Source organism: Hydractinia symbiolongicarpus, chromosome 5, assembly GCF_029227915.1.
Source record: "Hydractinia symbiolongicarpus strain clone_291-10 chromosome 5, HSymV2.1, whole genome shotgun sequence".
NCBI classification, from domain to species: Eukaryota; Metazoa; Cnidaria; class Hydrozoa; order Anthoathecata; family Hydractiniidae; genus Hydractinia; species Hydractinia symbiolongicarpus.
The window spans coordinates 18,966,229-18,983,450 of NC_079879.1; the positions used below are offsets into that span (position 1 = coordinate 18,966,229).

Consider the following 17,222-nt stretch of genomic DNA (forward strand, 5'->3'; position numbering starts at 1 on the left):
TTGGCAACATCAACTAAACATGGATATAACCACTATGTGTTTTACAACAAAATTTTAATGATTAAAATTATTGCTGACGTTTTCAACAAAATTTAATAAGCGATAAGGCATGTTTTGTTTAGGACCTCATACGCTGTAGGATATTTCACCAAATATACAATGGTTGTAAATGCAAATTAAAAAAGGACTGCTATTATTTTAAAGCATTCAGAGATCCGGATGGATTCCGGATGTTTTTAGACAAAGGATTGATTCTGATTTAGAAAGTGAAAAGTCAATTGCAAGTAAAAAAGGATACGAGTATGAATCAAGACACGTATACTTTTGCTCAGTTGGAATCTCCGCTTTTGTAGTGTAATTTAATAAAGATTTTATGCCGTAATTTTGCAGATAATAAAAATCAGTTTCCATTGAAATTCATAACTTTTGTGCAACATCTTGTGTGGTATTGCTGTGCAACATGTGTTTTTAATAAAGTCGAAACGGAGACTATTTTTTATGCTAATCTGAGGAAAATAAATTATGGAAGCCAGTTGAAATCATAAGTTGACATAGTTCCGCATACTTCTTTAAAAAACAGATTAAACAACAATTTGGAAAATTATCTCACGTTGAGGCTTAAACAAGATTAAATATTTTATAACAAGAACTTTTGGTCTTTATCAGAACACACGCACGACTTTGTTCAGAGTGTACTTAGCTCTATAATAATAGCTGCCTTCCTGGTTGTGACGGTGGTAAATCACGGACTAAATCTTGAAATCTTGAAATAACTAGCAGAGTGTAATGAGCGAATTCTTGTGGATTTTCATGGATCAAAGAATATTCATAGTACTCGCTATCTGTCTGTTTGTCTCTATATCACCCTGTTGTACAATAGGCGATCTCTCCTGGGATTTTTCATGGGCTAGTTGATTATGAGTAAAAATAATCGTTTTAATTTTGATGGACTAGAGGTATTATTTTATGTGCCAATTTTTTATTGTAGTTAATTATTATTTAGTAAAAGTGCCAAAATTAAACTGGCACATCAAACGATAATGGCTATACTACCTCTTTCGATTTGCATTGGTACAAATCTTTTCCTTTTTAGACAAAAATATGCGCAAACAGAGTAAGCGAGACGCGAGACCAACACGACAGTGTTATCACTGTTTCATGTTTTTGCGTTAAAAACCATTTTACTCAAGTTTAGCCTGGGAAAGATACGCACACAGCCGGAGTAGGGCTGGGTCACGGGGTCAGATAGGACTTTAAATGTCGTTACGTTACAGCAATCGGTTAAAAAATCTGTCGAAGAAAAGAAGAAGAAGAAGAAAAAGACCGCCCGTTTTAATAAGATCTCGGATGTTATCCGAAATCTTAATTATAAAGGTGACCTGTTGTCTTTTTTGTATATCGGACGGCGGAGACGAACACTTTTCGTCAAAACTATCAATTCACGCAGCGCCGATGAGAGACAAAAAGCCCTGGGAACGAGGTTGGTGCCAGCCCTTACTATATCGGATTATCTTATGTGATATTCTTGTTGTTCTTTCGCCTAATTAAATTAATTTGCTTAATTAAATGTTTTGATTTCAAAAAAACACTGAAACTTCCTTTCAAAACGAATTGTGACATGTTGCTTTTCCCTTTTGTCACGAACGCGGTTATGGGGCTGTATCCAATACACTCAATACATTTTGGACTTGTCAATGCTTATAGTTAACTTAAAAATCGAAACTCTTGAAATGTGCTAATTATTGCTGATGTCAACGTGGCCATTCTGTGGCCACAAATTTCGTTGCATTTATGGATTATTTAGCCGTGTTGGCGTACAAACGAATGCGACTACGAAGCTTCAAACGCTCTATGCCTAGCCTACGTGCATACATGCGTGCCAATGTACCGACTTTACAGCCTGCCGCCTACAACGCATTGGCCGTTTGACGGTTTTGTGTTTATATTTGAAAAATGATGAAAAACTGCCTTTGTCCCAATATTTTTGACCTGGATTGTAGATGCGAATCCAATCATATTAAATGTTCATTTTACTAACTACAAAATTCTTCACAATTTTCCCGAAACACGAAAGCTGTTTTTTTTTTTTACTGTTTGTGCAGCGTCGATAAAAAGTTTATGGTAAAAGGGCTTTCCATTTAGCTGGTTTTAGCTGGTTCTAATGTTTTATAGTGATATGGTTTTAAACTGGAAAACGCTTGAAGCATTTGTCGAGCTATAAGATATTTTTGATATCAACAATTCCAAGTGGCCCTTTAATAGTTTTAACCAATATTTCCCTATTATATTACGGGGACTACACGGCACAGGGCCGCGAAAAGTAAAAAAAATCCAGAGTACAAGTCAAACAGGAGAGCGTCAGTTGGGCCCTTTGTGAATTTAAATTTACAATCTTAATTCACGTCGCCGATTGGCTGAAATTCTAATTGTCGGCGTGAACAAAAAAATATAGATAAATTGTCGGTGAGGCACGTTTAACCGACAAAAGGAAAGCAAAACGAAAGTTTTTTAATCAACCTAGACCCCAACGTTAGTTAACTTTATTTGTTTAAGTTGTCGAGAATTAAGTAATAAGTTGTTCAACTGGTGCCGTCTAATTCGCATATGAGTAGACGGTAGCTGTTGATATGGTTCCATAATCATTAGCTGTTAGGGTGGTTTGTTTTTGCTTTTGATAAATAATTCTGTTTATTGTCATTTCTTTCATTCTTATGTCAGATTCCGTATTTTATAACTCTATTTTATTGCTTATAGAATGTTCATAAACACCCTACCTCCTGTAAATAGCTCTCGTTAATTGAGTACAACTGAAATAAGAAAAATGATAAACACCAGGATTTTCCACAAGCTTTCTTTTTTACGTTCTTTGTGACCTCACATGCTCACACGTACTATGAAAAACAACACGCTTATCTAATAAATTCTATCGTTATTCCATTGAATGATGTGACGTCATTATACACGCCGTAAAAAAAATAGCGACCTCTTTTCAGGCAAGTACCAACGAACTAATTAGTACAGTATGTTTCTACAAGGCAGTCATCGTCTAAATCCGTTAAAAAAAATTGGACGAAATAAATTGCTGGAATTGACGGGAAATTAAGAAACGACTATTTGGCGAATGATGTCAGATGGTCGTCAAATGACGCTTTTTAATACGTCATTGAACGTACGGCTTCCTCATAACTTCTGCCCTATATCTGCAAATTTTACTGCAAAAACATAGTAGCCAGAAATCGCGGAAAATATAATATTTTGTTTTGAAGGAGACATTTCTCTGCTTTGGAGCTGGATAGAACCATGGCAAAGTATTTTAAAGTGGATTTAGAAGGAATTATTTACTAAGAGCACACAAGGAACTTCATATTTCAAATAATGACAAAAGGTACGAACTGTTTGCAATCACAGTTTGAAGCCACTATTTTCATGGATCAATTTTACTACCTGAACAGAAAGCGGTATACAAGAAAAAGTTCTGTGCGTCTGGACAAAGCCCTTGTTTCTTAGGCCATTTCTTTACCCGCACAAATTTCGTTCTCTACATACAATACTCCGAATCATCCACGGGAGAGGAGGGACAACCAATCCACATTTTACAGGGCGACAACAGAAATTCACAACACTCAAATGTAGGTAGATCATTTGCTATAATATAATAATAATTGAGGCCAGGTTGAATTTTAAATGTTTGACGACTGCTAAGGCTTCATATTACATAAGTTACTGTATTTAACAAAATCGACTGCTGTTATCTTAATGGTAAAATTCTGCTCGCATCTTTTTTATGCCAGCTACGTACTGAATTGATATAAAAAAATCCTAACCTAAGAAATAATAGATTCATAGCTTTTTAACTTGAGTATATTCCATTTCAAGGGGTTTGCAGGCGTGGCTTATTTTGCTTTGTAAATTATTAGACAGGTTTAACCCACAGTTTACCTTCTTAAACAATCCAAGAAAAGAAATGTAGAACTCAGTTATATTTTGTGGTTAAAAATTGTCAAAGTAGCTAGCTAATTTTTATAATACCAGTACAACAGAAGTAAGTTGCGACATTTCAAAGAAAAAAAAGCCAAGGTTATTAAATTAAACTTAAAAATTAATTCACTAAACTATACATTAAAAGAGAATGCAACTTCATTTCAAAATTCTGTTATCGCTTTCTTCGTGAACGACAAGATTTCTATATCAGTTGTAGCATGTAATCGTGATTGAAAATCATATTCGTATTTTCAAAATAAGGCTCCAGCAAAGTAATTGTTACAAATTCATGTTTTATTGTACTACATCTCCGTATTTATCTCCGTTACGTTACATAAAAAACTGGGCCAAAATTCAGTCAAAAATAAAATTCAAAACAATTCGTTGAAACGTTTTAATGATTTTGGGTGGCATGGATCGCAACCATTTCTCAAAAACAAATTGTCATTCTATTTCAAAAATAACGCATATCATGCCGGATTAATGTCATAACTACTACGTGTCTGTTGGGATAGCATTGCACCGGTTACCGAAAAAGCACTGAACCGGCTACCGAAAAAGTAATTGAAAATTCGATTTCAAATTAACAGTTTTATGTATAAATATATCTGTACATTAAGCAATTCTTTAATGGCTACCGATGTAAAAATCGTCAAATACCTAAAAAAAAGCAAAGCAAAAATCGTTTTTCATACACAGTCGTCATTAGCAACATCAGCATTACCATCAACAAAGATAACAAGAACAACATCAACAACAAACAACGAAAACGATGTGAAAGATATAAACAAAAAACACAGACAGCAACAGCGACGCAAAATCAACGCAGACAAACAACAAAAAACGTAGCAATGGGGTGCTTACCTTTCTAAGGGTGTGGCCTAACTGTGCAGGGGACCTAGTAACGACAACGCCAGCACTTTCCAAAGCAGCAATCTAAAGGATGAAAATAAATAAATAAAAAACGTGTAAGATGAAAAATGTTTAAGGTTTCGTTTTGTTAACGCAATATGAAGACATTACCTTATCTTCTGCACCTCCCTTTCCACCTGAAATGATTGCACCAGCATGTCCTGCAGTAAAAAATAGGCACAATCATAAAACATTTTATGGAAACTTCTGTTATTTGGTTAAACACTTAGATTGCATAGAACACAAATTGGCGCCGCAGCAAAGGCGAAAAGGCGACATGCCATCTATTGGCCTTCACTTATGATTGCTCCCTTTTGAGATAACAAGATCCACATTTGGAAGTGCTCAAATTCATCTTCGTTGAGGTAGCAGCTGGCCAGAAGAGTTCAAAGTCTGGCCGATTTTTCAAAAAAACAGCTTGGGGGAGGAACATTTCCTGTGTTAAAACAACAATTACTAACAATAAACCCACTTGACACAAACAAGGCTTTTATGTAAACAGATTATGTTGACCAACAATACACGTTACTTACCCATTCGTCGGCCAGGCGGGGCAGTTAACCCTGCAATAAATCCTACAACTGGTATTCTATTCTCTCCTACATTGTTTTGCTGCAAAAATTCTGCAGCGCGTTCTTCTGCTGCTCCACCGATTTCACCAATAAGTATAATAGCTGAAAGAAAAAGAACAGGATGCATGGTCAAGATTTTTAAGGTTAAAGCAATAGTGTCTATTACCATATAAGACTAAGTGCAGGCCAAAGCTGACCACATTTAAAGGCCGATGAGGTCCTACGCTAATATCGGCTGATACCGTGGCAACGTATAATTTATACTCTTTGCGGAAGACTTTAATTGGCTATTGAAGGGCAACCTCGGCTACGTCATTATGTCAGCGGTGAGAAGTTTTCTTGCTCAAAAAAAAACAACAAATAATATTATTTGATAAAAGCCCGGTCAAATATCAAGTAACCACCCTGAATAAGAGCTTAGGAATCATTAACCTTTTTAGCACAATACCTTTGGTCTCAGGGTCTTTTATAAACACATCTAAACAATCCATGAAGTTGGTACCATTAAATGGATCTCCTCCAATACCTACAGGTAAAATAATACAAGGATTAAGTTTTTTTTTATGTCAACTTGCAGCATTTTTGGTGGTTGTTTACATGACTCTAGGTAACAAAAAATCATTGTTTTAGTAATGAAAAAATCAACAAAACGGCTTCTACATGTTAGTACTAATGCTTGTAAGTTTAGATTTTAAAAATTCACTAAACATCCGATCCGATCCGACATGTTAGCTTGGTGAGAATCACTTGAAATTTATTTGCAATCTTGTGGCAACCTTTTCAAAAACGTTTGTTAAGGTGGCAGTAACCCTTTAAAAAATTTTTCTTTTACATAATTAGTTACGAAAGGTTATTTTGAGACTATATATCCATATTTTTTCTGTTATAACACACTTGTCACGATTTTATGGCTAAAATACTATTATCTTTCACCAAAAATATTCAACCTCAACAATTCCTCTTTAAAATAAAATTCATGAATAATTAATTAGTTTTGCCAAATATAGTTTAAGTCTACGCGCTTGCAATATTGTACAGAAAGAAATGACGTAATTATTAAAGAGAAACTGTAATAACAACAAAGATGGCGCATTATGTCGAAATTTAAGACGATCTGCATTATGCTACACTGCACGAGTTTTAACTTTTGATAGTATTTTCGTTTTACTTTAAAATTTTCAGACATGCTTGATGAACCATGCAGCCAAGATACGGTGTGCGGAAATCTTTTTATTCGGAATATTTTAACAGCGTTCGATGCAACAGGGGATGCTAACAAAGAATCTTTTGAAAAAAAACAAAAGGCTTTTGTTAAAAAAATAAAAATGAACAAAAAAATCCGCACACCGTTTTAACAAGGTTAACTCAAGGTGTATTAAAAAACAGAAGCTGATGAAAAAAAAGAGATTGTAAAAAGTTGGAGCTCGTAGAAGCCGATTTTTTCTTGTTTATGATACATTTTTAAATAGAAATTTCTGCTGACTCAACAACTTTAGTGTTAAGTTAAAATTATTTTATTATGGATTAACGCCAATATTTTTAGAAAACTAGTCGTTAGCCCGTGGAAAAATCCACGGGTTCCCCCGTCCTTTTTATACCGCATTGCGTGCTTCTCGCTATTGCGCAGCTAAGCTACCATTTTGCGTGACAGACAGACGGACGGACGGACAGACGTATACGGGCATTATAATATAGATAGTAAAAAAAAAAAAATAAATAAAACACTAAGTAAATAATTCAGCTATTTGGACAGCCATAAAAGGGTTACTGCCACTTTAAAATAACTCGAAAAGAAAAATTTCTCAGAAATTTCCTGGGAAACAGAGAAAATAACACTCTCTCCAGCTTTTTCTCCATGTTAGCCTTTAACCACAAACTAAATGTTCGACTGACTCACCTACACAAAGAGACTGTCCTAAGCCAACATGGGTCGTTTGATGAACAGCTTCGTATGTTAGAGTGCCAGAACGAGAAACGATACCTGAAAAAAACGCCCAGCAACATTGAGTCAAGGACTACGGATAAAATACAAAAAGTAGTCTTATGAGTGTTCTTACCAACTGTACCAGGTTGGTGAATATGACCAGGCATAATACCAATTTTACATTCTCCAGGCTAAAAGATATTTAAAAGGAGTTATTATACTAGTATAAAATCATTTTTAAATCGCGGAAAAGATTGTTAGAAAACATAATAATTAAACATATACTTTGATTATCCCTGGACAATTAGGACCAATCAAGCGACTTTTATCTTGTCTTTCAAGCATATGTTTGACCTACAACAGAAAAAAATAACAGAAAAACTCAATGTTATGCAATAATATGTTATGTCCTTTTATTTTTTTCCTTATATCAATTTTGATATTTCTTTTTTTTAAGCTATTATTGTGGGTGTCTCAGTAAATGTGTCTCAGTATGCGTTCTCAGTAAATCAACAAGCTGAATCAACCCTGGCAACCATATTACTCTTGTATGACAGGGGTGATCTTTAGTTGTGGACTGAACCACTCAGAAATAAAGTATAAACTTTAAGTACCTCTCTTTCCTACATTTTTTTCTTAGAAAGAAGATAGCAATGAAACAAACATCAAAGGAAAAAATAGTACGTTTTTTAGCTTGGATAACAATATCAGACATTATGCAATAATTTTGCAAAAAATCTGTTGACGATTTTAAGAGAGATTTTGGAGGTATACATTGCTTTTCACCTTGATCAAAAACCTACATTAATGTTGTATTTGCAGCATGTTTTATATCAGAAGTTTGGTTTTCAATAAAGTATATTGTGCAAACGATGTCATGCATCAGTGGTTGTGCAACTTTGTTCCACAACTTTTGTTCCAACATAGACCTTAAAATCGCGACTGTTATACAACTGTTGAACAACCTTTGCTTAATAACGGCAATGTTATTGAAAACCAAATTTAACAAGCACATATTAAAAAAACACAGTTTACCTTGACCATATCTTGTTGTGGAATTCCTTCTGTTATGCACACGATAAGTGGGACCTCAGCTTCAACTGCTTCCTCAATAGCAGCTGCAGCACCAGGTGGTGGTACATATATAACAGATGCATCACAATTTGTAGCTTCTTTAGCCTGAAATTTAACCATATTATTAAACTAGATGTGAATACACTCTTTTTTTTATAAACAACGCCAAATTTCATAATCAACTCAAAAAATATTTAAAATCGTGCCCCCAAAATGAAACTTAATGTAGTTTTGATCAAAAAACATGTCAATTGGGTGAATATTGCAGATTAAAGAAAACAATAAAGTAGTACCTCTCGAACACTAGCAAACACAGGTTGTCCTAAATGTGTCGTACCAGCTTTCTTTGGTGAAACACCACCAACTACTTTTGTGCCATATTGGATAGCCTGTTCACTATGAAATGTTCCCTACATAGTAAAATTTACAAAAAAATGTTACTCTGTGCGTTTAAATATTTAGGCTTACACTGTTAATATTATAAAAGGACCCAGCAACTATTTACATTTACAGAGTGTTGTTGTCACATTACAACATGAATTGTTCACATGTGCATAAAATATGTGTTATGTTAAATCGGTAAATACAAGGTAAAATTTAAGAATGAAAAGCAGTGATAGAAATGCGTTTTTAGATCGCATTTTAAAAGTTTATGGACAAAAAGCGACGATTGAACTACTTTTTTAGATCGCATTTTAAAAGTTTAGAAAAGAAATTTAATTTGTTTTTGAAATCTTATTATGAAGGGTAAAAAGTCCTGAACGTTGGGTTTCTCTGTTTGCGTTGTTAAACGTGGCTTTTTATAAGGAGAACTTTTAAAAGTTTTGCATGTTAAAAAATATGCTTCGATGATAAAGAAATATTACTAAAAGTTTTAAAAAGTAGCAGCATTAGTTCTTTTTAAATACTAAGACCATTAGATTTCAAAAACAAAAAATCAATTTAATGATTTAATTTTTACGTGCTATGCTCGTTCATTTTTCTAAAATAATATATTTTAATAGCTTTCCAGATCTTTAACACTTTTAAACAATAACATACATGTTACATGTGACAACAAAAGGATTCATCAAATCTTATTGTTATGACTCACGAACGGCGATAACAATAGAAAGCAATTAAGTTCGTGTGTAAACAAAAGATATATGAAGGTTCTTTATGTAGACATGAGATTGTTACATGAGTTCGAAAAACTCTGGTACATGTAGAGCTACATTCAGGTGGTACTGTAATTATCATTTTCCAAAAATCTTGACTGGCAATTTTTGTCATTTTGTCAAAATTTGAAGCACTTCTTTTAGTTTTTTTAGAAGATTATTTTTACAAAACAAGGATGCTAACAGACAGTAAATAGTAGTACCTTAAGTGTACAAATTTCCGCCAGATGAAATTTTCGCGATTTTTGCCCAAATTCACGAAATTAAATCCTCGCGAAATATTACCAAATGAGGAATTCGCAAAAACAAATCCTTGCAAAAATTTTCTTTAAAAACCCTTTTTTTTGAGTTTTCACCATTTTTTCCAAAGTATAATATTAAAATAGTTATAAAAATCACACATTTACCACATATTTTCATAAAAAAATGCTTCTTTAAAGATTTCATCGCTATAAAAATTTAGTTTCAAGTTGAACAGGTAACTTGTAATTTGGTTTAAAATTAAACTTTCCAAAATGAAGCACTGAAATACATCAGCAACCAAAATCCATCATCCTCACCATGTGCACGTGAAGAACGAGGATTTGATCAGGGTTAAAAATTTGGGAGAAATTAGTGCACTTTTTGGAAAAAAATAGAAAATAAATACATTAAGCCATAAAGCCATACATAAAAGAAAACAGCTGCCCCTGTTTCTTTTGTTAGAATGAATTAGTTCACTTTATTTTCATTCTTTAAACGAAGGCATTACATTGTTGTGAAGCTATACAAAGCCGTAATAGGTTATGATAAAGTTCATACAATTAGCAGACTTCTCCAATTAGTTGTTATATTCTATTTGTCTTTATTCATGCCAGTAATGATATTAAATATTTGTGAACTGACTGTTTAGCCTATTAAAGAGGCAGCTGTGATTCTATGTAGCAGTGTGATTAACATTATGTCTAGCAAACGCTTCTGTTAGTTGAAACTTTTCTTGTAAATTATTTCCAATTATGGCCTGGGAATCAGTTTGTCACAAACATAATAAAGCATATAACAGCAACAATATACAAAGCAGTTTTTTGAGTACATTATTGTAGAAGCTAAACAATCTTAAACAATCTAAAAATGTTTACAGATCGTTTTATGAATCGAAAAAAGCGACTTGGAAACGTAGTTTATTTTGTTTTTTAAGCTTAAAAACGATACGAAGTAAAAGCAAACGATTTTGAAACTGTTTCAAAACAAATTTAGAAACAAAATTTAAATTAATTTACGAAACGAATTGTGAAAATTGTGTTTAAACAATCTGTGGTAATCTTTTCACTTTCTCTGATCCTATTTTTATGATTTTCAAACAATCTATGCTGAACTTTTTGCTTTTTATGATCCTGTTCTCATGATTTTTTAACAATCTACAGTGATATTTTTTGCTATCTACGATCCCATTTTCTTATTTTTGTGATGAAGAATGCAAATATTTATATAATTTGATAATTAAATTTCTTTAGAATTAGGCGATGTGTGATGTTAGAAGTGATTTTAAAAGTATTTTGAACTAAAACGAATTAAAATGAATTAATTTTAATTGTTTTAAATAATTGTGAAACAATTTTCAATTTAACAAAGCAATTTGAAACTTTTTGAAACAAATTTGAAACAACTTTTTGGAAACTAATTTTTTCAAATTCATTTCAAAATCAAATAGAGATAGTTTTAAATAAAATATTATATGAATTAAAACAATTATTTTTGAAACAATCATGGGGGCAATCCCTTAGCATGTTTGAATCTAAATAAAATTTGTTAAAGATACCTGTTTCCCAGTAAATCCTTGGCAAATGACTTTTGTGTTTTTGTTTATAGACAGGGCCGGTCGAGTTGCTTCATAACTTGCACTTCTGGATAAGAATGATCTTAAACAAGGACCTAAAAGAAATGATTTCCCACTTTTTATTATCATAGAGACAGTAAAAGATTCATTACAGCTGACCTTGGCCAAGACTCTGGGTTGTATAATTTAACTGGTCAAATTTAACTTACAATTAAATGGTCACCAATTTTTTTGCTAAAGGGTTGATAATAAAAACCTTTGTGATATAGACAAGTTTCTTTTTGACATGGTGGTGTTTATTGCCCAGTGTTCCATATAAGAATTATATACAAAGTGATTTGTGACAAAAACTGAAAAATAACCAATGAAGATAGAAAGCAACATGGATTCTATAAGCTTTCTGAAAACTGATAGATAAAATACTAGTTTGCGTCTAAATTTAGATACTCTAGTACGCATTTGTATGTACACCAGTTTTTTAGAACGAATGTATATATATATTTTACGCTTGACATATAATAGAATAGCAAATGTGGCATCACAAAAAAAAAAAAATTATATTATTTTATTTTACGACTTTAGTATGTCTACTAATAGTTTAATAGAAATACTGAATCCTATGATGACATGGATCCTATCAAAAGTTAACATTTAAACTTTTTCTATATAAATTTTGACTTTGCATTATGAATTCCTGCATAACTTTATGTTTCTATTTTTTAGTGGTAAGCCTTTTTGGCTCTGACATTCGTGTGACACAACTATTGTAGAGTGTATATGGATGCCTTCTGATTTATTTGAATATTATCTAGAAGACAATAATTATGCTCTAACCCAATTAAAAAAAGTCCTGTTTGCAAATTGGACATCCTGATCTCAAACACTTGTTTTAGAATGCTATATTCTGGTTTAAAACACTGATATAAACTTTGTCTGGTTTTAAACAGGGGTCCTGATCAAAAACCCAAAAAAGTATTATATCTAAAAAAAGTACTAAGAGTGAGTTGATGGCAGTTTTCTCCTTTATTTTGAAAAAAACAATTTTAATTCTTTTCACATTGACTTGAGAATACAGCAGGTATTTAAAAGTATAACATTAAAAAAAGAGTAAAAAAAAAAAAAATTCGCAGACTAAAGTGGTATTCGATTTTTTGTTTTTCTATGTTATCTGTTTCAGTCACAATGTATATTTTACATGATGTTTTGTTATAAACAGGTATGTCTTTATCAGTTTCATGCAATTATAGCAGTAATTTATTACTAGTGTTAATCTTTTTTATAAATAAATAAATTACTCTGTGAAGCTTGTTTGAATTATTGGCATAATAAGTTCCATTGCAGAAAAAGCTCTGGCGATTAACTCAACTATTACTCAGTCCACAAGAAGTCAGTCAACTGCCTCACACTAAGTTCTAAAAAATCCTCATACGTTGTAAGAGGCATAATTTGATCGTAAAAATATGTTTAAAGTTGATTAAATATCTACTTCACCGTTAAAATAATAATAAAAGAAACTCAGTATCCCTAAGTCCTACACGTGTATTTAATTGCTATTTCTAATTCATTAATAGATCAAAGCAATACGCTTAAATAAATGTTGTCTGGTGTTATCCCCTGTTACTTAGAAAAAAAACATTACGAAGACCTAAACACGCTAAGAGTGTATATAAAACTTGTTTCTTTTTATGTGTTTAAAGATAGTTTTCTACTATGGCATATAGGGTTTAAAGTTCAACTTGCACCACCGGGCTTCGAAAATCACTAATGGCGCATAATTTCCGAAATGGTCTATTGTAACCTTCACTTGCCCATTACATCTGCACCAAAAGGGGAATCCAACCCTGCTCTCCTGCATGAAGTGTGAGATTTATAACCACTAAGCTATGGCGCCACAATCAAGCTAGTTTTGTGTCTGGTGTCACGTGCGCATGGTTACGGAACTTTTAGAAAAAGGCTTTTAAAAATAAATGTGGATCTGATCATGTTGCAACTGGTCAAAGGTAACATGCCCTTTGATGCTTGATTAATGTTTCAGTGGAAAAAAAGCGATCATGATCACTTGCGTAAATTCTACGAGGACGATTTGCTCATTGCAAGGCCTGATAATAATAAAAAGTATATCAAAACCAACTAACCAAATCTTCTTGACACAACTGACGCCGCCATAGCTAGAAGGGATTTCGTGCAACCGTTACACTATGTTTTAAACAGTAAAAGCAAATTAGACAAAAACGTTTTTTGTATTCCTTTTCTCAAATTTACTAATACAATAACAGAAATTTTTTTTTTAGATAACAGGAAATATGCAACATAATATCTGTGAAATTATCAAATATTATTCTAATACTGTGCTGAATTGCGCAAATGTACCATAATCCTAACGTAAAGATCAGCCTTGCTTATTTCTTTTCAACGCACATGGACCATCTTCAAAAATTAATACGGGAGAGGACAGCACAAACAATCAACATGTCTGAGGAGGTTGTTGAAGATTTTCCAAGAGGAGGTGCCCAATCGCTTACACCCTTAGAAGCGCGTAAAGTTAGAGATAAGGCAGAAAAAGATGTTTTATTTGGGGTACGTACCTCGAACTTTTCCCCCTAGTTCAACACAGAGTTTGGCAAAAAAGCCTTCCCGTCTGCAAAAATGTGAAAAAATTTTATTAGTGAAAATAACAGCCATGGTGATAACAATCAGGGAAAAAATTTAAATATGCTGTTGCGGTATAAATAAACTACATCTCTTAATAAGGCATCTAGTACATCTTTACCTAAGCAGTAAATCGCTTGTTTAAAATGTTAATCGGTAAATCTGTGCATAATTAGTTTACAATTTCAGATAAAAAAAAATTATAAAGCTATATTGCATTTTTGCTGATCCTTGCTCTTTTTAAATCCAGTTTTAAGCAAAAAAATACTCACCTGATTTATGGAAATCTTGCCCGATTAAAATAATTTTGTACACTTACCTCATTTGCCTCCAATGATTTGATTGTAATTAGCTATATGTCTTAATTTTTGTTTTAGAATGTTGAACCAGAGAAAAAGAAAAGAAAGAAGTCTGAGCAAATTAAAAAACACAATGAATTTAATTCTACACCAATAAAATCAAAAGGAGTTGCAATAGATCACTTTTCATTTAAGGTTCAATTTACTGTTTATTTATTCAACCTTTTCTTAAAAAATGTTGACACATGCAGTAACCGTTGTGAATTTAGAAATAAAGAAAAGTTTCTTTTCAAAATTAGAAAATTTAATATATATATAATAATAATCCATTGTAGTATTTGCTGAAAGGTTTAATGGTTCTTGGATATGTCAAAGAAATAAACAAGAAGGATATCATTGTTGGCTTACCAAACAGTTTAAATGGATGTATTGCTTTATCAGATCTCCATGCCCACCTCCATGGGCAGGAAGAAGATGAATCTACAGATGAAAAAGAAGAGGACAATGTAAGCAAGGAGATTCTTTCATTATTCTCCATGCATTCTAAACAATCTAAATGAGATTGATTTATGGGGAATTTTTTTAGTAAGGCCTGGTTTTATAAAATGATTAGAAAAAGTTTTATTTTTATCTTTCATCATTCGAAATAGTCCCATATTGAGCAGCACCATTTTTTATATTTTGTGATGCATACAACTTCTGGCAATGACATCAGTTAACAGAGTTTGTCTCTCAAACAGTGAAAACAATGCAATGTCTATTATGAAAAATGTAAATAAAATAGAAATAGGAACCTGTAGCATAGTTGTTTTTTATTTTTGTTTTTCCAAAATGAAACTATTTAACCCTGATTCATGTTATGCTATTTAGGGACTCCTTAATGCTGAGTGGGCTGATTCGCACCCCTTGTATTTCTAAAGTTGTTGTTATTGTTTTATAGACATAAAACTTACATGTTGCTCAGACAATAAAATGATCCAGAGGTACTTTTTACCATTTGGACTTACCTGAAATATTTTCATAAGAAATTCCCAATGACATATTCACTTTTTGTTAAAAAGTTCATGTAACCCCAGATATCCTTTTTAAATATTTGTTTTTCTTGCCACCTTGATGGCCACTTCAATCTTCTTGTTTGTTAATAATTTCAGACAAGGTATAGTATTTTTCTGGGGACATGACGCTGTTACATAATTTTGTACTGCTCAAATTAATGACTTTCATTTGCTATAATTAATGACTTTCATAGCCAAAAATAATTACCATATTTTCTAAATCGATCTTTGTACCAATAATTTTTGTTTTCTAAGCAATAAAATAAAAAAAAATAATATGGAGTTGAAAAGAATTTAGTTCAACAAACAGGTTGTAAAATTTGCTGACCTATAACCTATTGACCATGATACAGCAAGAGACAAAAAATGCTATTTAATTAAAGTTTGTTTTTTAATGATGCTTTTCCAACATGCAGCACAAACATCAACACCACATGTTTGGTTGTATGAACGTTTGAACACAAAAGATTTGGGGAATCAGTTTCAAAGTTAGAGTATGCTAACCTTGTCTCGAGGCATTTTGGTTTTCAACTACTCTGCATAAGATCTTTAAAAGCATGCATGGTACATTAATGTCCAATGGAAACCTTGTAATTCTTGTAATTCTACATTTTTAGCGTAGACAAATAACTGCTGTTGTGATTTTAAAGCTTCTAAATTTTTAAACTTAACAAAACACAAAAAATGTTTTACAGTACTGTGAAAAGATTTGTTGACATCGTGTTTGTGTAACGAGCGTGGTGCACACGAATCACGATAAAATCGTGGTCTTTATGTATAACAAACATTTAAAAATTCTATCATGGCCACCCCGCAATATTATTATCTCCACGAAGGATCTTGTGTCCCACAAATTATTTTTGCGAGCTCTACGATTTTTATAGCCAGTATAATTTAATTTTTTTTCTTTTCAAAAAAGTCTTTCATTAAAGTTAATTATTTTTATCAAGTTAAAAAAGCATATCCGTAGTTTTTGCTTGGTGTATACTTTTTGGTCATGGACGCGATTGTATTTTTACAAAATGTCATTTGTATAGAAATGTTAAATTTGTCTGTGGTGATACAAATGCTTTTTTAGATTGCATTTTAAAAGTTTAAGAACGAAGAGTGGCGATTAAAATGCTTTTTTAGATTGCATTTAAAAGTTTAAAAATGTAAAAGTTTATAAACGATAAGCGGCAGTAGAAATGTTTGTTTAGATTGCATTTTGAAAGTTTAAAAACGAAAAGCGGTGATAGAAATGTTTTTTTAGATCACATTTTAAAGGTTTAAAAACGAATAGTGGCGATAGAAATGCTTTTTAGATTGCATTTTAATAGTTGATAAACAAAAAGCAGCGATAGAAATGTTTTTTTTAGATTGCATTTTAAAAGTTTATAAACGAAAAGCTGTGATAAAAATGCTTTTTTACGTCGCATTTTGATTCACGAACGAATAAAACCTCCATGCTAACTTTATGACAACAAATTAAAACAACAAGTGTTAATTTATTTTTTCCTTCGGTTTTTGATTTAATTGATAAACTAATTCAGGGTGACCACTCCTCCTTAAATTTCTTAAATAACCTTAGAAAAAGAAAATCTCCTTAAAAGTACTTAAAAAAATTAAAGTTTTAGCTACTCTCCTTAATTTCTCCTTATTTCTTAATTTTTCTGATCGCAACTTTTTTGGAAATGTGTTCATGGATTGTTCATCACCAGTGAAATAGACATATTTCTCTGTTACCTGAAATCCTATATTTTCTATCTTTTAGGGCATAGTTTATATGTATATTTGTATAATA

At 32.2% G+C, this 17,222-nt stretch overlaps 2 protein-coding genes across 2 annotated transcripts in view; one reads left to right on the forward strand and one right to left on the reverse strand.

Moving 5' to 3' along the window:
- Positions 1 to 4,552: 4,552 nt before the first annotated feature.
- On the reverse strand, positions 4,553 to 15,421 carry LOC130645144 (succinate--CoA ligase [ADP/GDP-forming] subunit alpha, mitochondrial-like). The gene is made up of 13 exons (XM_057451031.1): positions 15,392 to 15,421; positions 13,572 to 13,632; positions 11,419 to 11,531; positions 8,757 to 8,873; positions 8,425 to 8,568; positions 7,675 to 7,743; positions 7,523 to 7,580; positions 7,363 to 7,446; positions 5,914 to 5,991; positions 5,427 to 5,567; positions 5,005 to 5,054; positions 4,846 to 4,917; positions 4,553 to 4,641 (listed from the first exon to the last, which is right to left on the reverse strand). The coding sequence occupies exons 1-13, from the start codon at positions 15,404 to 15,406 to the stop codon at positions 4,609 to 4,611; spliced, it is 1,035 nt and encodes a 344-aa protein (XP_057307014.1). The 5' UTR covers positions 15,407 to 15,421; the 3' UTR covers positions 4,553 to 4,608.
- Positions 13,786 to 17,222, forward strand: part of LOC130645138 (protein RRP5 homolog) — a 30,687-nt gene continuing 27,250 nt past the window's right edge. The window contains exons 1-3 of the mRNA XM_057451019.1: positions 13,786 to 14,013; positions 14,463 to 14,579; positions 14,720 to 14,890. Coding sequence (XP_057307002.1) covers positions 13,801 to 14,013; positions 14,463 to 14,579; positions 14,720 to 14,890 — 501 coding nt within the window. The 5' untranslated portion in view covers positions 13,786 to 13,800. The remainder of the gene's footprint in view (positions 14,014 to 14,462; positions 14,580 to 14,719; positions 14,891 to 17,222) is intronic.